The following is a 24,275-nucleotide window of genomic DNA, read 5'->3' as shown; positions in this document are numbered from 1 at the left end:
AGCTATCGGAGGCGATTGTAACAAGGCTGAGAATGGCAACCACTATGCAAAGTATAAATGCTAAATAAACAAATATTGGACTAAATAATCAATAGGAATCCAACAATGTCAAATTGTTTTGTATTTATGGTGACCCTGTGAATGAGAGACCTCCGGCCAACCCTGTCATCAAATGCTCAGGTCTTGCAAACTGAAGGCAACCATGGCTTCCTTGACCAAGTCCATCCGCCTGTAATGCAGTTTTCCACTTTTCCTACTGGTTTTCATCTTACCAAGCATTACTATCTTTTCTAATAAGCTACGTCAAACTCAGCTGAATCCTCAAAGTCTAGCAAATTCCTCACTTGCCTGAAAAACAATTTCATGGTCCAAAAGGTGGAAGAGGCAACAAGAGGATCAGCTATTTTAGATCTGATCCTAACCAACAAGGATGACTTGGTTAATGGGGTGCAAGTGGTGAGATCTTTAGGTAGGAGTGATCATGTTCTCCTGGAGTTAGTTGTACAGTGAAAGCCAGGCATAGTCAGACAGACATTCTAGACTTTAGGAGAGCAGATTTTAGTAAACTTAGAGAAATACTGGGGGTGATCCCATGGTCAGAAATACTAAAAGAGAAGGGAGTTCAAGACTGAAGGGAGCTGTTCAACAGGGAAATACTGAAGGCACAGTTTAAAATATTTCCAATGAAGAAGAAAAATGGGAGATGTGTCAAGAAACCAGGATGGATTACTAAGGAACTTTCAACTGAGCTAAGTTTTAAACAGAACATGTATAAGAAATGGGAAAATCACCAAAGGGGAATTCAAACAAATAGCGGACATGTGTAGGGATAAAGTCAGAAAAGCTAAAGCGCAGAATGAACTCAAGCTTGCTAGAGAGGTTAAGAACAACAAAAAGGGCTTTATTGGATATGTCTGCAACAAAAGGAAAAAGAGGGAAACAGTAGGGCCACTGCATGGAGAAGATGGCAAAATGCTAACAGAGGACAGAAAAGGCAGAATTACTCAACACCTTCTTTGCCTCAGTCTTCTCAGAAAAAGCAAAGGGTGCTCAACCTGAGGATAATGAAGCAGAGGACAGAATAGGGGAATTTCAGCACAGAATAAGTAAAGAGATAGTACAGGAATACCTTGTTAATCTAAATGAATTTAAGTCTCCAGGACCAGATGAACTGGTCCTGGAGATTTATAAATGTAATATCGGAGCCATTGGCAATAATCTTTGAGGACTCCTGGAGAACAGGAGAAGTGCCAGCCGGCTGGAGGAGGGCAAATGTTGTCCCCTTCTTCAAAAAGGGGGGGAAAGAGGATCCCAACAATTATCGTCCAGTTAGTCTGACATCAGTACTAGGAAAGATTCTGGAGCAGATCATTAAACAGAGAGTCTGTGAACATCTAGAAGGCAATGCCATAATCACAAAAAGTCAACATGGGTTTCAGAGAAACAAGTCATGCCAGACAAATCTGATCTCTTTCTTTGATAAAATTACCAGCTTGGTAGATGAAGGGAATGCTGTGGATATAGTATATCTTGATTTCAGTAAGGCCTTTGACAAGGTTTCCCATGACATTCTTGCAAACAAACTTGTAAAATGTGGGCTAGACAAAGTAACTGTTACATGGATTTGTAATTGGTTGACCAGCCGAATGCAAAGGGTGCTCAACAATGGCTCTTTTTCAACCTGGAGAGAAGTGACCAGTGCGGTCCCATGGGGCTCTGTCCTGGGACCGGTGCTATTCAACATCTTTATCAATGACCTGGATGACAGAATTAGGAGCATACTTATCAAATTCGCAGATGATACCAAATTAGGAGGAATAGCTAATACCCCAGAGGACAGGATCAAGATTCAAAATGACATGAATAGACTAGAAAGCTGGGCCAAAGCTAACAAAATGAATTTCAACATGGAGAAATGTAAGGTATTGCACTTAGGGCAGAAAAATAAAATGCAGAGATATAGGATGGGGGACACCTGGCTGAATGAAACTATGCGTGAAAGGGATCTAGGAGTCCAAGTAGACCACAAGTTGAACATGAGTCAACAGTGCAATGCAGTAGTGTCTAGATCAAGAGAAGTAATAGTGCCAATATATTCTGCTTTGGTCAGGCCCCACCTGGAATACTGTGTCCAGTTCTAGGCACCACAATTCAAAAAGGACATTGAGAAACTGGAGCATGTCCAAAGGAGGGTGACTAAAATGGTGAAGGGTCTGGAACCATGCCCTATGAGGAATGACTTAAAGAGCTAGGGATGTTTAGCCTGGAGAAGAGAAGGTTAAGAGGTGATATGATAGCCCTGTTTAAATACTTGAAGAGATGTCATATTGAGGAGGGAGCTGGCTTGTTTTCTGCTGCTCCAGAGAATAGGATCCAATGGAGCAATGGATGGAAGCTCCAGGAAAAGAGATTCCACCTCAACATTAGGAGGAACTTCCTGACAGTAAGGGCTGTTCAACAGTGGAACAAACTCCCTTGGAGGGTGGTGGAGTCTCCTTCTTTGGAGGTCTTTAAGCAGAGAGAGGCTGGGTGGCCATCTGTCAGGGATGTTTTGATTGAGAGTTCCTGCATAGCAGGGGGTTGGACTGGGTGGCCCTTGCGGTCTCTTCCAACTCTATGATTCTATTATTCTCATGATATGCCCAAACTACTGCTAAAAGGGTTAAAAAAACATCCCTCCTGGGGTCGAGAGGCCACACACAGACCCTGAGGTCCATAAGCCTGTGGCCACAGTCCTATAAGAGGCATTTTACTAAAGTAAATAAAGATATTTTGCATTGTACCCTCCTCTAAATGCTTTGGACCCATGTGCATTCAACATACACTTTACCCACTTGGTATGGGATCCAGACTTGGAATCCTAAAAAGGAACTTTCCCAGTCTCCCAAGGAAATGGGACTTGGATTTATAGCCATCACCGTGTTGTTTTTGTGTGCCTTCAAGTCATTTCCGACTTATGGCAACCCTATCATGCAGTTTTCTGGGGCTGAGATTGTGTGACACACCCAAGGTGTCATCCAGTGGGTTTGAGTGGAGATTGAAACCTGGTCTCCGACACTCATAGCACTACATCTCACTGTTCTCAGTGGCACTGTCACATTGTTGTTGTTGCGTACCTTCAAGTCATTTCTAACTTTATGATGAAACTATCACACAGTTTTCTTGGCAAGTTTCTTGACATTTTCATCTTCTGAGGCTGAAAGAGTGAGATTTGCCCAAGGTCACCCAGTGGGCTTTGTGACTGAGCCGGGAGTTGAACCCTGGTCTCCAGAGTCCTATCCGACACTCAAACCACTATGCCACACTGCGTGTGACATTCCCCCCTTTTGAAGCACAGGGACAGAAGAGGCCAGATTGTCACATCTGGGGAGAAAATGATCATTCCATTATTCTTTATTTGCAGAACATTTTGCCAATACACTAAAATAGGTATACAGTCTCAAAGCAACCATGCATAATAAAGGCAGCCACCTACGACATCCAACTACTTTAAAACATACGCGCATACACAATTCCTACAGAAGGGCAAACCAGGAGAAGGGAGGGATTGGGAGGAAGAGGGGGAGATGTTGGCTGCATCTGCACTGCAGAAATAACCCAGTTTGATACTGCTTTAAGTAGCCATGGCTCAATGCTAGGGAATTCTGGGAATGGTAGTTTGTTGGCACCCCAACAAGCTACCATTCCCAGAATTTCCTAGCGTTGGGCCACAGCACTTAAAGCGGTGTCAAACTGGATTATTTCTGCAGTGCAGATGCAGCCATTGTGATAATCAATGAGTGGAAGGACCCGAGCCTCATGATGTCTCAACAAAGTGAATTGACACTTCACCAAGAAAGTCCGAGGCCAAGGCCTTTACACAAACAATATAGTGTTTTCTTTGAAAGGTTGCAGCATTTTCAGAATTTAGTACAGTTGGCCCTTCTTCTACACAGATTCAAGCATCCACAGTTTTAAAGTGTTCAAAAAAAGTATATATTTCAAATATCAAGCCTTGATTTTCCATTTTTTATGAGGGACACCATTTTGCTATGCCATTATATTTAATGGGACTTGAGCATCCATGGATTTTGTTATCCATGGGGGATCTTGGAACCAAACCCCAGCATATAACAAGGGTCCACTGTATTTCTAGTTGGAGAGCTTTATTTTCTAAAGGTTATCTCAAGGATCACAGTGAGTTTTCCACATTCCCCATTTATTTTTAGTCACCTGCACTTGTATTTTTTAGCATGGCAATCGCCTCCCTCGTAAGGTACTCCGTAGCATCTTTGCTAACATGACTACATTAAGCAACAAAAGAGAAAAGGCAGTGAGATTAAAATGAGAATTCCCCATAAAACAAGGATCAGCAATATAAACTTGAGTACAAAATAACCTAAAATCTAAAATAAAATACAGAACGTAACAGATTGGATACACTTGCCCTGAGAGACGTCATACGTGTTAATGTTTTTTTTTTTGATGATTTTAGGCTCGTGGGAGGCTAGGACTGGAAAAGGGGAAAACCAAGGGCAAGCTGAGAAAAATAATGACCTGTATTCCCTATCATAAAATCACAGAGTTGGAAGGGACTCCAAGGGCCACCCAGCCCAACCCACTGCCATGCAGGAACTCACAATCAAAGCACCCCAAGAGATAGCCACTCAGCCTGCTTAAAAATATCCAAAGAAGGAATTGAGTTAGGTCAGTTATTTAGTTACTTGGTTACTTAATTCAGTACTCAAGTCTGTTATTTAGTTACTTATTTAAGTATAACTAAGCAAAATACATTGTAGCATCAGCTTTTGTAGACTTGGCTTTCTTCCTCAGATGCATGGAGTGTAGACCAAGTCTATGAAAGCTGGTGCTACAACTTCTTTTGCTCAGTTAGTCTCAAAGGTGCTGCAAGATCCCTTTGCATCTAGGGAATTTTAGAAACTGTAGTTTTGTAAGCCTTCGCTGTCAGAGAACTCTGGTGCCACAATGAACTACAATTTCCAGGATTCCCTAGTACAGAGCCAGGGCAGTTAGTGATCTCAAACTGGATTATTTCTGCAGTGTGTTTTGGACCAATATCTCTGAATTATTTAAGTATACAAAGTAATTTCTCCTGGTCCGTGCTTGACAAAAATGCTGTTCACATATGCTCCGAACACCAACAATACGGTCCACCTTTTACCCCTGAAGGTGATGTTCAGTAAAGTAGGTGCGATGGGGATTTACAATCGAGAAAACATTGAATCTTAAGAGTTGGAAGGAACCACAAAGGCCACCTAGTCCAACTCCCTGCCATGCAGGAATATACAACTACAAAACAGTGTCACAATCATGGCTAATTAGTGATCATTAATCCAAAACAGTTACCAACAGTTATTCATCTGTAATTGTTTCATATTGATAAGCACTGCTTATGCACGATTGTGACGCTATTGCTATAATCGTAATTCCAACCCAAATCTACTTTCCCAGCATCAGTTGCATGGGGAAAAGGAGGAGGAACATGGGAAGAATGATGATTCGGTTAGGTCTGGTGGGAAGTTTCGGCCAGGAGAAGTTCGAAGAATCCTAGAAATGGAAAAGACCCCAAGGGTCATCCAGTCCGACCCTCTGCCATGCAGCAAGACACAATCCAAGTACCTGCGACAAAGTGACCAGATGCCCTAACCACAAAGGAGGACAAAGCACCACAAAATGTAGGATATTTGAGAAAAATGGTCGAACCTACCAAATAAAAGCTAAAAACACTAATATAAATGTACATATAAACTTTTAGTGATGCTCAAAATGGAACATTTTGAAATGCCTTCTGGACAGAGGGTTCAAATGTAGGACATGTCCTGGAAAAGGAGGATATCTAGTCACCCTGCTGACAGATGGCCATCCAGCCTCTCTTTAAAGACCTCTAAGGAAGGAGACTCCATCACACTCCAAAGGAGTGTATTCCACCCTTGAACAGTTCTCACTGTCAGGAAGTTCCTACTAATGTTTAGGTAGAATCCCTTTTCCTGTAGCTTGCATCCATTTCTCTGTGTCCTAGGTGGGATACAGACCGCCCCAAAAGGGTGGTCTGCTGCCGCCTCCATTTGTGCTGGCAGGAAGCCTGTTACCAAACAGCGAGGCTTCCTGGCGGTGGAAAAAGAACCCGCAAAAAGTGGGTTCTTTTTGTGTCACGCTTGCGATGCCCGAGTGCGCAAATGGCACATTCGTGACGTCGCAAGTGCGATGGGACGCACGGACACTATGCATCTGGCGCGTCAAAATGGTGGCGCCCGTGTGAACAGGGAGCCGCCATTTTTACGCTATCACGTGCTGGGGTGAGGCCAGTATGGATGGTGCATCCTCAGCCAACCCCTAGCACATGACAGGGGCGACGCAAAGGCCCATCTAAATTGGGCCCTAGTCTCTGGAGGAGCAGAAATCAAGCATGCTCCATCCTCAGATATTTAAACATGGCTATCATGTCACTTCTTAACCTTCTCTTCTGCAGGTTGAACATACCCAGCTTCCTAAGTCTCTCCTCATAAGGTATGGTTTCCAAACCTCTCACTATTTTAGTTGCCCTTCTTTGGACACATTCTGGTTATTTACGGTAGTTAAGTACAACTGCCCCTCCATATCAACAGAATCTGCACCCACAGATTCAACCATCCACGGTGTGAAATGAAATACATATATTTTCACGCTGTGGATGGTTGAATCCTGTGGGTATATATATATACTCCAAAAAGCAAACCTTTATTTTGCCAGTTTATAAAAGACACCATTTTATTACTCCACTGTATCTAATGGGACTTGAGCATCTGCAGATTTTGATACCCACCAAGGGTCCTGGTACCAAACCCAAATAGATACCAAGGGCCCACTGGCTGTGTAAATAATTAGCCGATAGGGAATACAGAGCAATATTTTTCTATTAGTCAGTCTCAACTCAAGCGCCTCCGGTAAATGACCAAATTCTCTGTTTCTATCCTTCTACAAGTAAAGGATGGTTTTTAGCTTTCGGTTGGTTGTAAACTTCCAGCATAAGCATTGTTAATGACACAATCATTTAAAACACTTTCCAGAAATTTTTGTGACCAACCAGTACCTTTCTAACACACTTTGTTGTAAACTGAATATGTGTGAGTGTGTAGGCCTGACACACAACAATCCATTTCAAACTGTACCAACTGCCTTTTAAAAACAAAACAACTCTGTTACCCCATCATTTTTAACATTAACTGGTTAATGCTAGTGTTTGCTACAAAAATGTTTTTATATCTCTGATATTTTTCAAGACGTGAATTCACAAATAGTCCAACCCATCCTACTAAGAGACATTTCAACCCAAATTAATCTGGCAAACGTAGTACCATCAATAGTATCTTAAAAGGGCCATACAGAATAGTAAATTTTATTGTCATTTATTTGGTTAAGGGCTAACAATTTAGTGTGTCAGTATTCAAAAGCTTAATCCAACTGATGATACAATTTGGGAAGAGATACCCATTTGCTCAAGCATTGGAAAAGTAACTTTGCTATTTGTGCTGATCACAATCCTTTGGACATGGAACAACCCATCCATCCACATAGCTTTCTTTCCTTGCTATTATCCTTGCTCTGGTCTACAAAGGGAATGCTATGGCCCTCTAGTGCTTGTTGAATTTATGCTAAATTCCACAATCCCAGGCAGTTTAAACAATGGTAAAGAATGCTGGAAGGTGTAGTCCAACATCTGGAGGTCCCATGACTCCCATCTCTCCTCTGTTTCCATCACAGCAACAGCACAACTATTTTAATGGGGAGTTAAATCCAATGGATTTAACAAGGTTTAATTGCTGATACATCTTTCCCCAATTCAGCACTGTGCAGGCACGTGTGACTACAACCTCCGTCATCCCCAACCAACATAGGAACTGTAGTCTAGAGGATGTTCAGTTGAGGAAAGCTGCTCTGTTTTTAAGGCAGAGCCTCAACAAGTTATTTTTTGGCACTGGAATTCTATCTGGTCTGTTACATTAGGTAACTTTATGTCTACCTAACCCAGTTGTAGAGGTGCTAAAAGAACTGTAAAGATGTGTAAGGAGACACTAACATGAGTGCCCAATACGCATTGGTGCCAGATGTACATCAGTTCTGTTGTGCATCAAACACTTTGCTGGCTCTGCTACCCAGGGCCTGAGCAAATGGGCAAGGACGAACATATGCTGGTCCCAGTGCTCAGCTGGGTTGGTCTCTAGATTGGCACGGGATGGGCGGGTGTACACACACCCATCCTTGCAGCAACCCTGGATCTGGGACTGATGCGCCACTGCTTACCTTGCTGGCCCTCGAACCAAATGTGAAAACCTCCAGTCACCACATCTAATGTGAAAACAGGGTGGCCTGGCTGCACCCATATGGCCAGGTGCCCTGTTTCCTTGTCAGACACAGCAACTTGGGGGGCTTCTCAGTTGGATTGATCACCAGCAAGGTAAAGAGCACTGGGGGAGGGGGCTGTCTGAACAACCCGGTTTTGCACTAGATTCACAGCCTAAATCTTAATGGTTTTCAGCAGCCACACTTAAATGCACAGAAACCCACTGAAATAACATGGGTTTGCAGTATCTTATTGTGGATAAGTTTGTTGGAAAACGGAAATTAAACATGCTGGTACAATACAATCATTTGCATCATGCATCAACAATGCCTCTGCCAGTTTCTTAGAAACTCTGCAAAAAGCAATGGTACATTACCCCAGGATCAGGTCAGATCCTCAAGGGGTTTTGGCCTGCGTTGTCTAATGTAGACCATGTGGGGACAGGGGTAAGACAGGCCTTTTGACCCATGTGAACAACCCCTAAGTAACATAAGTGCTCTCAACTGGATATGCATGTTATGCAACTGTGCAATTCCCCACATATGCAAGTTAACTTACAAGGACGTATGTTCCCCATAGGATTTTGGTTTTAGATTGCAGCTCCCAGCATCACACGGCCAGTTTGGACAATTCCAGGAACTGCAGTCCAAAAAGGTAGTCTTTCCAAGCTCTGATTTTAGGACTGCAGCTTGAGAGGATGGAAATATAGTGTGGGTAGCAAAGTCTCACATAAAATGTTAGTGCCCTTCAGTGAAAACGTGTTGTGTCCCTCATCCTATACATTAGTGTTAAATAATCAATAATATTTTTAACCAACACAACCCACAATTCTCCCAAGCTATTGATAGCCAAAGCAGCACCTCTTTTAATTTGCGGGGGCTTCTCCCAATTCCTTCTAGAACAGTGGTTCCCAAACTTTGGTCTTCCAGATGTTTTAGACTTCAGCTCCCAGACTTCTTCACTGCTGGCCTAGCTGGTTAGGGCTTCTGGAAGCTGAAGACCAAAACACCTGGAGGGCCAAAGTTTGGGAATCACTGTTCTAGAACATTTCACATAGTAGAAGCAACCATTTCCTTTATACAAGTCCTTGTATATGGAACTCACATGCAGAAAGCACTGTCTCTGTTAGGGAACTATTGGAACTCTAGCTCCCAGCAGCCCTAGGCAGGACAGCTAATGGCGTGGGATGCTGGGAGCTGTAGTGCAACATGTAGATGGCTTCAACAATTCCCATTCTGCTCTATGCATTTGAAAATGAAATCCACTGAACTCAGTACAACCAGACTCTGAACAGACAAAAACTGGACTGGATTGTCTTCTTGACCTCTGACCAAGATTCTTCAGAATCCAAATACACTGGTAATGTGATTTACTCAGAAATAAGGCTTACTCTTTTGTAACTTTGCATAGACTCATAGCCTAAATCTTAATGGTTTTCAGCAGCCACACTTAAGTGCACAGAAACCCACTGAAATAACATGGGTTTGTAACATCTTAACCTTTGTTGGCTGAGTTGTGGATAAGTTTGTTGGAAAACGGAAACTAAACATGCCGGTACAATACAATCATTTGCATCATGCATCAACAATGCCTCTGCCAGTCTTTTCCAAACTGGTGCCCTCTAGTTCTGTTGGGACTACAACTCCCTGCATTCATGACCACTGACAGGGATGGCTGGGGATGGTGGAAATTTTAGTTCAACACATCCCAAAGCGCAAGCCTACACCATGAATCACAAACTCGGGAGGGTATTTCCTGGAACCATCTAAATAGAGTGAATCCAGACTCTGCTCTCCATTTGGGAGTGACTGCTACTTACTTAGATTTTGACCGTTTGTTCTAATGATAACCTTCCCTTCTGTTCTTTTAGCCATATCTCAGTACAGTATCTGAAGTTCCTTTTATACATTTGACATTTCCAGTCCACATGATTATGATTAATAATTACTTGCAACACTAGCATTTTAAAAAGCCAAATGTGTCCAGCTAGTTTTCTTCTTTAGACCTGTGTTTTTCTTCTTACATGTCAAAAACTCTGTTAACACAATCTTACAGTATATCGTTCTAGGTGCCCTCCTACCAAACTGTGATTCTGAAATGCATTTCTTTTAGTCTTGCACAAAATAGAAAATAGCAAACCTTTCTTTTGATGACATCCCCCCCACCTGCCTGTAGATGCTTGGCATAGAAAACTTGCAAACGTGAGAGTTTATATCTTCATTTACCAAAAATGAGAAACAACTAACCCTTGAAAAACACCCCATTAGGTTTTGATGTCTGTCCAAACAATTTAGAAAGAGAGATAGCAGTATCTAATAATCCTCACCCTGCCACACACACACTATTAAATACAACGGAACGGTGAGGAAGGTAATGGTAGTTATACCACTTTGACTGCCACTTAGTCTTCACGAGACAGAATTCCCATGCTACTCATTTAGCTGGGGAAATCTTTTTCTTTCCATCTTCTCTGAGGACAGGAGATTATGATCAGTTTTTAGAAGCCATCAACAAAAATAACTGATTTTGAACTTCTGACCAAAAGCCATTTAGACTATCAGTATTTTTACCCATTTGTCTCTTTTTCTTCCACCCACAAGCAAGCATACTAGCGTTAACTTTTGAGAATTCCTGTTCCCTCTCTCCCCAATAATAACACACCAAAGAGTTAGTGAGTGGATGTGTGAAGCATACGAGAAGTCCTCTGCCTTCTGTCACTGCATCTAACATCATTCCTAAAGACTCTTGCCCTCTTTCCTGATGAGGCAAGTCCTGGTATCAGATTGTAGGTCAAGGCGTCTATCCTTGGAAACCTGCTCATTTCAAAGAGAGTCTCAATGTAGTTATGGCTTCTTGTTTTGACTGGGCAATGACACACCCAACAAGTAAGGGCCTAGCTGAAAACACCTCCCTGCCCTGAACATTCATAGTGTTAAAGTCCTGTCCTCCGTTATTTCTTTCATGACTAGGATGGCTTGATCACCAACAGATGTCTCCTCAATAGTCCACAAGTTTGGCAAGCCCACTCCTTCTGCCTCCGTGGAGGATGCATAGGATGTAAGCGGCCAGTGAAAGGGCTCCGTAGGGTGAGTGTAACCATAATAGCTCTCTTGCGTAAACCCTCCAATGTCCAAAAAGATATTGGTTCCAACCGCCGCTTTTGCCCCCCGCAAGCTGCTCTTGTGGCGTTTGGCATCGTGTGTGTTCTGGTGCCTGATGAGATGTGAGCTCTGATTAAAGCTTTTCCCGCATTCATTGCATCTATAGGGCTTCTCCCCCGTGTGGATCTTTTGGTGCCTGAGGAGGGTTGCAAGATCATTGAAACTCTTCCCACATTCTGTGCATCTGTATGGCTTTTCCCCAGTGTGGATTCTCTGATGTCTGAGGAGGGTCCTGCGATCACTGAAGCTCTTTCCACATTCTGTGCATTCAAAGGGTCTCTCCCCTGTGTGCACTCGCCAGTGAGCTTCGAGGTTTGATTTATCGCAGAAGCTCTTGCTACAGCTGGAGCATTTGTATGGTTTCTCTCCAGTATGACTCCGCCAGTGTGTTTTAAGACTATACTTGTTGTAAAAACTCTTGGTACAGCTAGTGCAATGAAATGTTTTCTCTCTGGTTTCCACATGAGTTTTCTGATGTGTGATAAGGTTTGTGGTCCGGTTAAAACTCTTCCCACAATCTGGACATTTATATGGTTTCTCCCCAGTGTGGATTCTCTGGTGTCTGAGAAAGCTTGTTTTATCACAAAAGCCTTTGCTGCAGACTGTGCATTTGTAGGGCTTTTCTCCTGTGTGGATTCTCTGATGTACCTTAAGACTTGCTTTACGAGTGAAGCTCTTCCCACAAACCTTGCACTGATTCTTTCTCTTGCCTTTGTATGTTTTCTGCTGAACTGGCACACCACTGAAGTCACTGCCCTGGCAATTGGGTTTATTTCTCCAGTCTTCAGCTTGGTCTTCCTCATTTCTCTCTGATCTTCCTTGACTCCGAAAATTATGTCCCATGTCTTCATTCTCTGTGTCTTCTGACAATGCACCATATGGTTCCCACTCGCTCCCACTCTCCCAGCTATCACCTAGTAGAAAAGGGAGAGAGAAAAAGATAACAAGAAATCAACACAACTACAGGAGATATAAAGACTCAGTTTCAGAGAGACAAAACAAATGTATGGTGTGCACTCTCTCACTGTGTGAGCCATCTCATTTCCTGTGCTATCTCCATTTTCATGTTTAAAATACACACACACTAACATTGCACAAAAATGTGCTTAAAATGATCTTAATATACAGGTTGAAAAACAGCAGCTTAATTACAACATGGTATAAAAACAAGCCAGTTAAAATTAAACAATTAAACACACAGCAACAGAAGAAATACAGTTAAAGCTCCTTTCAAAACTAATCATTTGGATAGAAGAAGAAAAGATTATTGTGGACGAACAACAAAGTTTCAGAAAAGGAAAGCCAACGGTTGACCACTGTGCAATTTTGAATCATTTGGCTGAAAAATACTCAAATGCCCTAAATACCAACTTGCATGTTGCTTTTATAGATTTTGATTCTATACCCAGAAATAAGCTCTGGGCTAAATTGCTCAGCACTACAATTGATAAAAGACTACTTTGGTTAATTATGAACCTATATAGCAATACAACAACACAGGTAAGAACAGGGCTACGAGGGAATCTAACTAAGGACATCCATACCTCTAGAGGGGTGCATCTATTTATGAGATACTGTGAAGAAAACCAACTAACTATTAATAATAATAAATCCAACATTATGATTTTCTCTAAGACTCATACTGTAAATGATTGGGAAATAGCAGGCCATAAAATCAAACAGGTTAGATGTTTTAAGTATCTAGGTATAAACTTTCAAGCAGGCAGCTCATGGGTATCCCATCGTATTGCAATTGTCCAGTCTGTAAGTAATAGCAGCAAAGCAATATCCCAGTTTTTCTACACCAAGAGTGGTCAATTTATACCTGCTGCATGCAATGTACAACTAATGTTTGGCATCCCAGTATGGATATTGGGCTCCTCCCCATAGGTAGAATGGGTTCTATCCACTTTTCTTAGAAATTTATCTGGAGTCCAAAAATGTGTGTCATCAGCAGCTCTGTGATTGGAAGCCAGATGTACATCGATGGAATGTACTGCATGGGAATGGGCATTAAGGGCTAAAGCTCATCTTTGCAGGTCCAGAAAGAGGCTATGTTAGCCTGTTATGGAAGGACTCATATATATCTCAAACACTCAGAGCAGTCCAAGAGGCCTCTCAGATAGTTTTCTTTGTACGTTAAATTGGACAACAGCAAGAAAAATCCTCATACAGAGGATTAGAGATATTGATACCCAGTATTCGTTATCAAATGCCAACACAACCTGTTCTCCCATTAATTTAGGCCTGGAATTTAATCTAAAGGGTGGTGCAAACTACCTAAAAAATCTCACAATTCCCAAATATCGCCTGGCATTTTCTAAAGTGAGATTTAATGTATTTCCATCTGCGGTATTGGAAGGTTGTTTCAAACATATTGAGTATAAAGATCATCTGCGCCCATCGCTCAGGTGAATGCGACGGTCAAGAGCACCTGTTATCAGCTTCGGCTGATTCGCCAGCTGCGCCCATACCTGGCCCAGAGGGACCTAGAAACTGTTGTACATGCTCTGGTAACTTCGAGACTGGATTTCTGCAATGTACTCTACATGGGGCAACCCTTATATCAAACTCGGAAGATGCAAATGGTGCAGAACATGGCAGCCCGGCTGGTCACTGGTGCTCCCAGGACCAGCCATATAACACCGGTTTTAAAAGACCTCCATTGGCTGCCCATTCGCTTCCGAGCTCAATATAAGGCGTTGGTAATTACCTATAAAGCCCTAAATGGCTTGGGCCCAGGCTATCTAAAGGACCGCCTCTCCCCATATATTCCGCCTCCCACCCTCAGAACGTCTGGGCAGCAATTACTAAAGGTGCCTGGGGCTAGGTTAGCCTCCACCACTCGGAGGACATTCTCCACGGCTGCCCCAGCCCTTTGGAATACGCTGCCCACTGAGCTCCGCTCGTCCACCACCCTGGCCCAATTCAGGAAGGACTTAAAAACCTTCCTGTTCCAACAGGCATTCCCCGAATAAAAATCCTGTGGGCCTCCCTCCTCTTCCGTGGCCAAGAGGTTGGGCTATGGGGCTTTTTGCTTGTTTTCATGATTGTTGTATATGTTTTTTAACTCTTCTTGGTTTTGTGTTTTATATGATTGTATTTTAATCTTGTTGTAAGCCGCCCTGATTTTAAGAAGGGCGGGATATAAATAAAAAATTTTATTATTATTTATTTATGTGCAGAAAGGTCTGTAGAATCCATATCACATATCCTCCTTATATGTACTTTCTACAGGGATGATAGATTGAGATTAATAAAACCCTTATTAAATAAATTTCAGGGAAGATCTCAGGGCTGGTATACAAGATATTTACTAAAAGACACTGATAAAAAGGTTACAGAAGAGGTGGTAAAATTCTGTTTTTCAGTAATTTAAGACCCGCAGGGCTATAGTAACTATTACAGCAAGAATCAATAACTGGTGTTAGTAACTAACAGTAAACTTCTTCACCTGACCCAGCTCATTTTTACAGTGCACTGAATAACAGGAAAGAGCAGTATCTGTTTCATATAACAGGCCCTGCTTATGTTCTTAACTGATTAACAAGATGAAGAGCTAGAAGCTTTTTATTTTTAATTATATTTGTACTGATATTGTAAATTTATTTTTCAATATGCTATTGTTGTGTTAAAACTGGTTGTGGTTTTTTTTTGTTCTGTGTTTTGTTGTTGTTGTTTTTAATATTTTGTATTGCCTGGAATTCTGTTGACTGTAATAAAGGCTTTGTATTGTACTGTATAACTAATCAGTGTGAAATTTTAAAGACCTGTTAGCATAAAAAGATCTCTGCCTCTTCGCAGAAAGACAACAAAGAGGGATTAAACTTGGGGGTCAAGCAGATGGGGCAAAAGGAATGGCCAGAGGCCCCTCCTGCCCCGATCACTGCAGGAACCTGGCAACTGCGTATGCCCAGTCCTGATCCAGGCCACTGCTGTGGTCCTGAACCAAGCCACCAAAAAGGATCATTTTTTTCCACTCTTGTTTGGCCCGGCTCTTTCAGATTAGAGTGGGCTCAGCACAGCTTCTGGCCACGTTTGGGGTGTGCATCGTGTAAATGCCACACCTTTGACACAGCCTGATGACAGCCCTTTTAGCCAGTCTGTTTCGGGCTAAGGTCTTTTAAAACTTGCGAGTTGCCTCCCTGCATCCCCACCAACTGTGCACCTGGAAATAGCAGGACCGAATTGTCTCATGAAAAACAGGGATGGTCCACGATATTCTGCTGCCAGAGACAAAGAACAAGATGTTGTCCCACCCCCCATTCCAGAACCTGAGCAGACAAGCAAGTGAATTTTCCTTCAACTTTGGTAATATAGCAGAACCTTCCACCACACCTGAAGGCAGGAGGCATAGTTTAGAGGCTGTAAGACAGGCTGAATGGCATGCACAGCTCTATCTTCACAACAGAGGGAAGCCCAGGGGTTCAAGAGATACAGCTAGGGGGCTATTGCTGCTTCCCTCAAAGATAACTATTTCATTCTACCTAATGGTAGAGCTGGCCTTGCCATGAAAATTTTAAAGTACAGGTGCAAATCAGAAAAGGAAGTGATTCCCGGCCAGGAAACACAGAGCGCAAGACTGGGAGACCGTGATGTCTGTAAAACTGGAAATTACTGAGAGTCCTGATGGTCAAAGATACTCACTTTCTACTGTCTCCATTATGAAGGGAATGTTCTCTTGGGATCCTCCAGGTAAAGCTTCAAGCATTTCACCTGATGTAAGATTCTGTTCTTCTTCTACATTCTCTACATTGATCACTCTCACAGGTTCAGTATCTTTGAGAAAAAGAAAAAAGAAAGGGAATAATATCCTGAAACTTCCTTGCATTTGCTTTATTTACTTTATATACTTGAATATGTACATTTCACTTTTCAAAACATTTCCCCAAGGTCACCTATATCAGAACAAAATAAAAACAGCAATAAAAACAGATAAACCAGACATTAAAATGTCAGTGAATAAGTGGTACTAAACCCAAAAGCTGCACCCCACCCTTATGTTGTAACAGGATTGCTTTCTAATATGTGTGCCAGCTAGCCAAGTCCTTTTCTAGAAAGTCCATTCCATTCTGCCTCCTTTCCCCCTGTACTCCAGGGGAAGGATTGCATGTATGTTACTTGATCTTAAAGTCATGCTGTGTGCAAGTTTTCTTAAAATGTAATGTTGGGGAAGGATTAACAGACTCTAAATTGGGCTCATTAAGTATCACAATTCACCCTGAAGCACCCCTAGACTTTCTGGGGACAGGAGAAGCAAGAAAAGGCAATAAACCTTGATTCTCCATTTTGAAAATAACACATTGAAAACTCAAAATTCAGTGCAAACGTCACTGGCTCTTTGTAGGCAGAGAGTAGAAAGCCTCTAGTCTAGTTAGCTGGATAAACCTGGTGATGATTATGTAAAGAACAGAAGCCAAACCTTTTACCTATTTGACTGGAGGGAATGAACCCTCATAACTTTCTGGACTGAGATTTAGAGGAGGTAGTGATAGAATCATAGAATCATAGAATCATAGAGTTGGAAGAGACCACTAGGGCCATCCAGTCCAACCCCCTGCCATGCAGGAAATCCAAATCAAAGCATCCCTGACAGATGGCCATCCAGCCTCTGTTTAAAGACCTCCAAGGAAGGAGACTCTATCACCCTCCGAGGGAGTGCATTCCACTGTTGAACAGCCCTTACTGTCAGGAAGTTCCTCCTAATGTTCAGGTGGAATCTCTTTTCCTGTAGCTTGCATCCATTGTTCCGGGTCCTGTTCTCTGGAGCAGCAGAAAACAAACTTGCTCCCTCTTCAATATGACATCCCTTCAAATATTTAAACAGGGCGATCATATCACCTCTTAACCTTCTTTTCTCCAGGCTAAACATCCCCAGCTCCCTAAGTCGTTCCTCATAGGGCATGGTTTCCAGACCCTTCACCATTTTTGTCGCCCTCCTTTGGACACGCTCCAGTTTCTCAATGTCCTTTCTGAAATGTGGCGCCCAGAACTGGACACAATATTCTAGGTGGGGCCTGACCAAAGCAGAATACAGTGGCACTATTACTTCTCTTGATCCAGACACTATACTTCTATTGATGCAGCCTAAAATAGTAGCGAACATGTCAGAGTGAACCACACAAACCTGTCAGAGCATTAAGATCCTCAAGGGAGTGCTTTCTCTCGGTCTCGCCACCATCACAGGTGTGCTTGGTGGGGAGACTAAAGAGGGTCTTCTTGGCGGCTGCTCCCACACTCTAGAACTCCCTTTTGTAGGAGGCTAGGCTGGTTCCCTTCCTGCTCTTCTTTCACCAGCAAGCAGACTTTCTTGTTCAAGCAGGCTTTTAACAAGTAATAGTTTACAGGCAGCTTTCTTATACCGAGTGGCTGGGTACTCTAGTTTTAACCTTTGTATGTTTTTAAAATGGTTTTATATTGTTTAATGTATGATTTCAATAAACTTTATTGTGAGGTTTTTGGCTACTGTATACACTCATAAGTCTAGAAATTTAGGTCAAAAATTTGACCCCAAAAACCTCAGTCACAAGTCAATGTAAGTATTGTATCTTAACTCTTATTTAAAAGATGGAATCATTCCTTGGTGAAAAGCAAGATTATAATCGGTCCTGGAAGCACTGACCCCCCTTACTCTCTCATCCATCAAGCCTTAAGAGTAAGCACAAAGAGTTGTCTGCTGGAATTTTGTAAGTTCTTTGACATTGTTTTGCTTTGCTTCATCCTTTAGATCCTTTGCTATATGCCTCTAGGTTTTGCCCTCGACTTATCCAAAAGTCATAGCAAAATCCATAATTTTGGTCCCAAAACTTGCCCTTCACTTATACATGGGGTCGACTTATAGTTGAGTATATATAGAAATTCTGTTTTATTTGTGAGCCACCCTGGGTCCCACAGTGGGAGAAAGGCGGTATATAACTGTAATAAATAGACAGACAGATTTTTGTGGTAGGTTCCAGTTGTCATCATCACCATCAAGATAATGATACATTTGATAGAGAGTTAGAACAAAACTATCCAAGTAGATACCTTCAGGTTTCTTTTGCCATATCTCTGTTAAATGGTTTTCCTCCTGCACTTTTGTTCCCCTTTGATCCCCTGTAATCTTCTCCACCTCCTCATCCTTATCTCCTTGGGATGATATCTCAATGGAAGCTTCATTGCTTTCACTTTCCCAGGCATCACCTGCAATAATTAAGCCCAACAGAAATGTAAGGGGAAAGGGGCACCAGTTTTCGACACTTACAAACTCAGTGGAGGGCACAGAAAACGTTGCTTCTCAAAGTGACAGATCTGCTGGATGCCTGTTCTTCCTTCTTTACAGACACAGTCACAGTTTCAGTCACTCCCTTCTTTTAAATGTTCTCATATAATTTCTTATTAAAGATGCCTGGCCACTTATAATGGCCTGATTTGTCTCAATACACTGAGATAGGAACAAGTCTTTAGCTTACAAACACAGAAACTAAAGAGTAAGGTTTGAGCTTTGGACTACAGCTCTGGAGAGCAGATTTCAAACCCCCACTTGGCCATGAAACCCATTGGGTGACCACGGGCAAGTCACACTCTCTCAGCTTCAGAAAATGGCAAAGGCAAACCCTTTCTGAACAAACCTTGCAAACAAAACCCCATGATTGGTTTGCCTTAGACTGAATCACCATAAGCCAGAAATGACTTGAAGGCACACAACAACACATTAGCAACTCTGAGCTATCCAACTGGGAAACCTCTTAATCAACCATAGAATCTCATGTCATCTGAACCAAGAAACTGTCTTTAATGGCAATAGGGGAAATCATATAATCTTCCCGATGTTGTTGGGCTGCAACTCCCAGCAACTTTAACTAGCATAGCCAATGCTGAGACATTCTGAGAGTCATAGTCCACCAGTATTTGGAAGACCACATAACTCCCACCACTGATGAACAGTTTAAGTGAAATCACAGCACTTTAATTTTACAGTGTGGAACAGCCCTTGAACAGGTGAGCTACAGTTAATTATATGTTCCCCATTTTGGTTGACAATTCCCAAAGAGAGGTTTGCTGTTGCTGTGTGCTTTCAAGTCGTTTCTAATTTATGGCAACCCTAAGGTGAACCTTCACAGGTAACTTGACTAAGTTCACCCAGGGGGTTTCCATGACTGCGGGGGGACTCAAACTCTGGTCTCCAGAGCTGCAATCCAATGCTCAAATCACTACACTACACTAGCTGTCAAAGAAAGGAGCCACAGCGATATAACGGGGGCGATCACTCATTCATATCTTAGCTTATTAAGATGAATGAGGAAAATACAAATTTGAACCAAGCAGTCTCATATTCTGTCACTGATTACTACAAATATTGAGAAACTTGATTTTTCTTCACAATGTCATTTGTGTTGTCACTCAGTCACAGACAAGAAAAACTATACAATAGTCCCTTCCCTTACACGGGGGATCTGTTCCGGACCCCCTCGCATAAGGGAAATACTGCGTTAAGCTCACAGCGGCACGGCAGCCATTACGCTTTCTGGCGCACGGCACCATTTCTTCCATTGCGGCTTCCAGCATATGTTGGAAGCCACATAAGACATATAATGTGAGTGCACTGTAAAAGGAAAAACCTCCACCTCTTCTGAGTAACCCTACAATTCTCCAAGAACAGATTTAAAAAATGAAAGGCATTTCATTTAAGAATTCAAAGTTTGTTACCTAATGATCTTACTCTTGCTCCAGAGCTCTGATTGAAAATATCTTCTTTTTCTTCCAACCAAGAAATGAGATCTGGTTTAGGTACCGGAGGTCTTTCTGAAGAAGGAAATGAAATAGAGAAACATATATTTAAAAAAAAAAACTGTTGGAACATATTCTTTCTAACTCTTGTTCAGGTTACACATATTAAATTCTTCAGAAACAAACAAACAAACAAAATGAGAAAGGGGGAAAAAGCAAACCAGACTTAAATAAGACTCGTGATGCAGAATGCTGAGTGATGGAAACCCTGTTCAAGTGTTACTTAACCAGGAAGCAACACACAAGGTTAGGATCACCTAGCCCTTTAAAATAATGTGTGGAATTTTCTTTTTATATTTGAAACTTTAAAAAAAAACACAACTAGGCCTACTGTACTCCATTGTTGTTTTCCTCATGTGAAAAATGACAAATGTGAAGAGATGTTCTTGTTCATGCCAAGCAGGAATGGACATCTTGTGTCCACATTTTGTGTGGTAGAGGCCACATTAACCCCCCAGAAGACCATCAAGGACCTGCTCCTTCTTCCATATGACACACTTTCTTAAGCATGGCTATTATGTCCCTTCTTAATCCGCTCTTCCCCAAGCTAAACATGCCCAGATCCCTAAGCCGCTCCTTATAGAGCATGGGTTTCAGATCTTTCACCGTTTTGGAGGTCCTCCTCTGGACACACTGCAGCTTGTCAACCTCCTTTTTGAATTGTGGAGCCCAGAAATGGACACAATATTCCAAGTGAGATCTGACCAAGCAGAATAAAGTGGCACTATGACTTTCCTCGATCTAGACACGATTTAATCGTAAGCCACTCTGATAGTCTTGACTGAAGAGCAGAGTATAAATAAATATTAGTATTATTGATTAATGCAGCCTAGAACCACATTGGCTTTCTTGGCTGCTGCATCACACTATTGACTCATGTTCAGCTTGTAGTCTGCTAAGACTCCCAGATTCCTTCCACATTTACTGTTGTCAAGCCAATCCTGTATCTGTGCCTTTCTTTTCCTTTTTTCCTACCTTATCATATATACTTGTGCATAAGTCGACCTCACGTATAAGCCAAGGGCAGGTTTTGGGGGCAAAATCATGGATTTTGATATGATTTGTGGATAAGTTGAGGGTCAAACTCAGGGGTATGTAACAAAGGATCTAAACAGAGGAGGGGGGGAACACCACTTTGCTCCCTCCTTCTCCCTCTCTGGACCTCTCCCAAGGGTCACAGACTGGGCATGCAAAATGTGGACACAAACCTCCAATTTCCCTCCCTTCCCCACAACCTTCCCCAAGGCTGATGACTTGCAAAAAAAGGGGAGACACAGAGCTCCGATTTCTCTCCTCTCTCTCCTCCCTCCCTTCTCCACAACTTTCCCAAGACTCACAGAGAAGTATTACTATATTGACCCATATATACAGCTACCTAGGATTTTGGAGCCCATTTTTGGGCTTAAATTTTTCAACTTATAGACTAGTATATTCAGTAGGTGCTGGGAAAAGAGAAAAACTGCATAAATAGATAAACGGATAAATGCACACCAGGAAGCCACAACTCTGAGTCTGCAAGACCTAAACAGGGCTGTTGAGGATAGGACACCTTGTAGATGTCTCATTCAGAGGGTCGCTATACGTTGAGGTTGACCTGAAGGCAGTTAACATACACACAAAACAAAGCCAGCCAAATGACTCAACAGAAAGAGACAAATATTTCAGGCAGTGCATCTTGTGAGACAAGAAGCAGTAGCACGATGTGCGGAGCTCTGTGTGCTGCTCAGCTTCTTGCACACTCTTAGGACTAGCCTGCTACCCTCAAAGACAATAGGGACAAATTCCTGTCAACCAGTGTTAAAGAACAAGTCACCTACCAGTGCGGTGTAAGAGATCCTTACCTAAAGAGGCTACATTTCCATAGTTTTCCACCATGACTTCTCTGTAGAGAGCTCTTTGGCCTGGATCCAGCAGTCCCCACTCTCCTTCAGAGAAACGCACAGCCACTTCTTCAAAAGTTACCAGACCCTGAAAGAAAGAAACTCAAAATGTTTATTCTCGTAAATAGACTCTGGCAAGCGCCAAACCAGATGGGCAAATTGTGCAGCCCTGTGACCCCCAATCCCTCTCCCATTTACACCTTTTTGGCACCATTTTTGGACAATTATTGCCCCTAAACTATGCAGAACTCTCCCAAATGCATAACTCATAATACAACTAGATAGGCTAGAAGTGGATAAGTTGACCTGTCCACTAAGAAGAGAAACTACTACCAGTTTTGTTAATGACTGGGAACAAGTTGTAAAATACGTAAGTGATGAATAGGAAAAGATCTAAATGGTCATTCTTACAGATTAAGGCAGTGCTTCTCAATTATTTTCTGTCATGCCCCCCCTAGGAAGAAGAAAACATTTCGCGCCCCCCCCACGCGACTGTAAATAGTATCATTTGTCTATAAAATTGTTATAAGTACACCTCTGCATAACAGAACTTCGCGCCCCCCTTTACGGAGCCTCACGCCCCCCCTGGGGGGCCCGCCCCACTATTTGAGAAACACTGGATTAAGGTGATTTAAAAAAAAAGTCTATAAATGACAATCAGATATAAAGTCGAAGGCTTTCATGGCCGGCATCCATAGTTTTTCGGGCTATGTGGCCCTGTTCTAGAAGAGTTTATTCCTGATGTTTCACCGACATCTGTGGCTGGCATCTTCAGAGAATGCTGCCATGGAAGAGAATTGGGTGTGTTATACACACACACACACACACACACACACACACACACACACACACACTCTGTGACCCTGGGTAGGGACAATCAGATAAATTACCTTAAAATGCAAGGATGGAATCTATCTTATGTATAGAAACAGTGACAACAAATTTATGTTAAAAATCATCAAGTCTTGCCAGAGGAGGTTATATAAAGAGAAAGAATCTTTGTTAGCAAAAAGTACAGATGGCAATAACTGGATGGATGTAATGAATTGTATTGTATGGTATTATTGTATATATGTATGCACTTATATTTGTTTTTAATAATAATAATAATAATAATAATAATAAGTTAATAATAATAACAACAACATGTCAACCCCCCCACAAATACCACTGAGCTCCATACAATCCTAAAATACAGTTACTTCCATTTTCTACTGCAATCCCTCTCAAAATGATGACAGGAAACTACACAGCATCAATTCCTGCTGCCATTTTGAGAGGGATTCAATAGAAAAGTATTTATTTGTGTGTATGTGGCCCGCAGGAGGATCCATGTTCCCATGGACTGGCCACTTGCCACTGTCCACCCATGCTCTACATTTATTTTATTTCATTTAATTTCATTATATGTTGCCTTTCTCCCCGCAGGGGTCCAAGGCAGCTCATAGACAAAACTTTATAAATATTCATCATCCTCTATTTCATCTCTAAGAAAGTGAAGTAAAGCTGGGGAAAGCATATGTGTATCAATGTCTTTGAGGGCTGTGTGTACTATTTCTCACTCTCTGGGAAAAGTTACATTTCCAAAACATCTTCTACACTCTTCTAGCAAATGAACTATGCATCAGAATAAAACTCCCTTTCAAAGACTAGAAGAGTATATCCTCATGTTCAAGTGAAAGAAAGCTGATTAGATAATCTGTATGATCTAGTGGTTAAATATTGGAGAGGGACCTGGGAGATTATCATCCAACAGTTAGGCCGCATCTGCACTGCAGAAATAATGCAGTATGACACACTTTAACTGCCATGACTCAATACTATGGAACTGTGGCGTTTGTAGTTTTGTTAAATATTTACCCTTCTCTGTCAGAGAGCTCTGGTGCCACAACAACAATGTATCTCCATGCATCTGTGGAAGTAGAGCAAGTCTACAAAAGCTTAGGCTACAATTTCTTTTGCTCAGTTAGTCCCAAATGTGCTACAAGATCCCTTGGCATACCCATATTCCAGACTAACATGGCTAGGTCTCTGAATTCTACCCACATTGTACCTGTGTAACACCAAATGGAATAATTTGGCTTAAACATTTTTGTGCACCTATAGCCTTTTTTTGTATTTGTAAATAGAAATGAATCCTTTTTT

The 24,275-nt window shown here is 42.0% G+C and overlaps 1 protein-coding gene across 3 annotated transcripts in view; it reads right to left on the bottom strand.

Moving 5' to 3' along the window:
- Positions 1 to 6,728: 6,728 nt before the first annotated feature.
- Positions 6,729 to 24,275, bottom strand: part of LOC121921867 (zinc finger protein 436-like) — a 29,873-nt gene continuing 12,326 nt past the window's right edge. For all 3 annotated transcript variants that reach the window (XM_042450529.1, XM_042450527.1, XM_042450528.1), the window contains 5 exons: positions 22,092 to 22,218; positions 20,170 to 20,265; positions 18,508 to 18,663; positions 16,129 to 16,260; positions 6,729 to 12,395 (listed from right to left, as the gene is read on the bottom strand). In XM_042450529.1, the coding sequence (XP_042306463.1) occupies positions 11,245 to 12,395; positions 16,129 to 16,260; positions 18,508 to 18,663; positions 20,170 to 20,265; positions 22,092 to 22,218 (1,662 nt within the window). In that variant the 3' untranslated portion in view covers positions 6,729 to 11,244. The remainder of the gene's footprint in view (positions 12,396 to 16,128; positions 16,261 to 18,507; positions 18,664 to 20,169; positions 20,266 to 22,091; positions 22,219 to 24,275) is intronic.

The sequence above is a fragment of the Sceloporus undulatus genome, chromosome 2, assembly GCF_019175285.1.
Source record: "Sceloporus undulatus isolate JIND9_A2432 ecotype Alabama chromosome 2, SceUnd_v1.1, whole genome shotgun sequence".
Taxonomy (NCBI): Eukaryota; Metazoa; Chordata; class Lepidosauria; order Squamata; family Phrynosomatidae; genus Sceloporus; species Sceloporus undulatus.
This window is presented reverse-complemented; position numbering and strand designations above follow the sequence as displayed.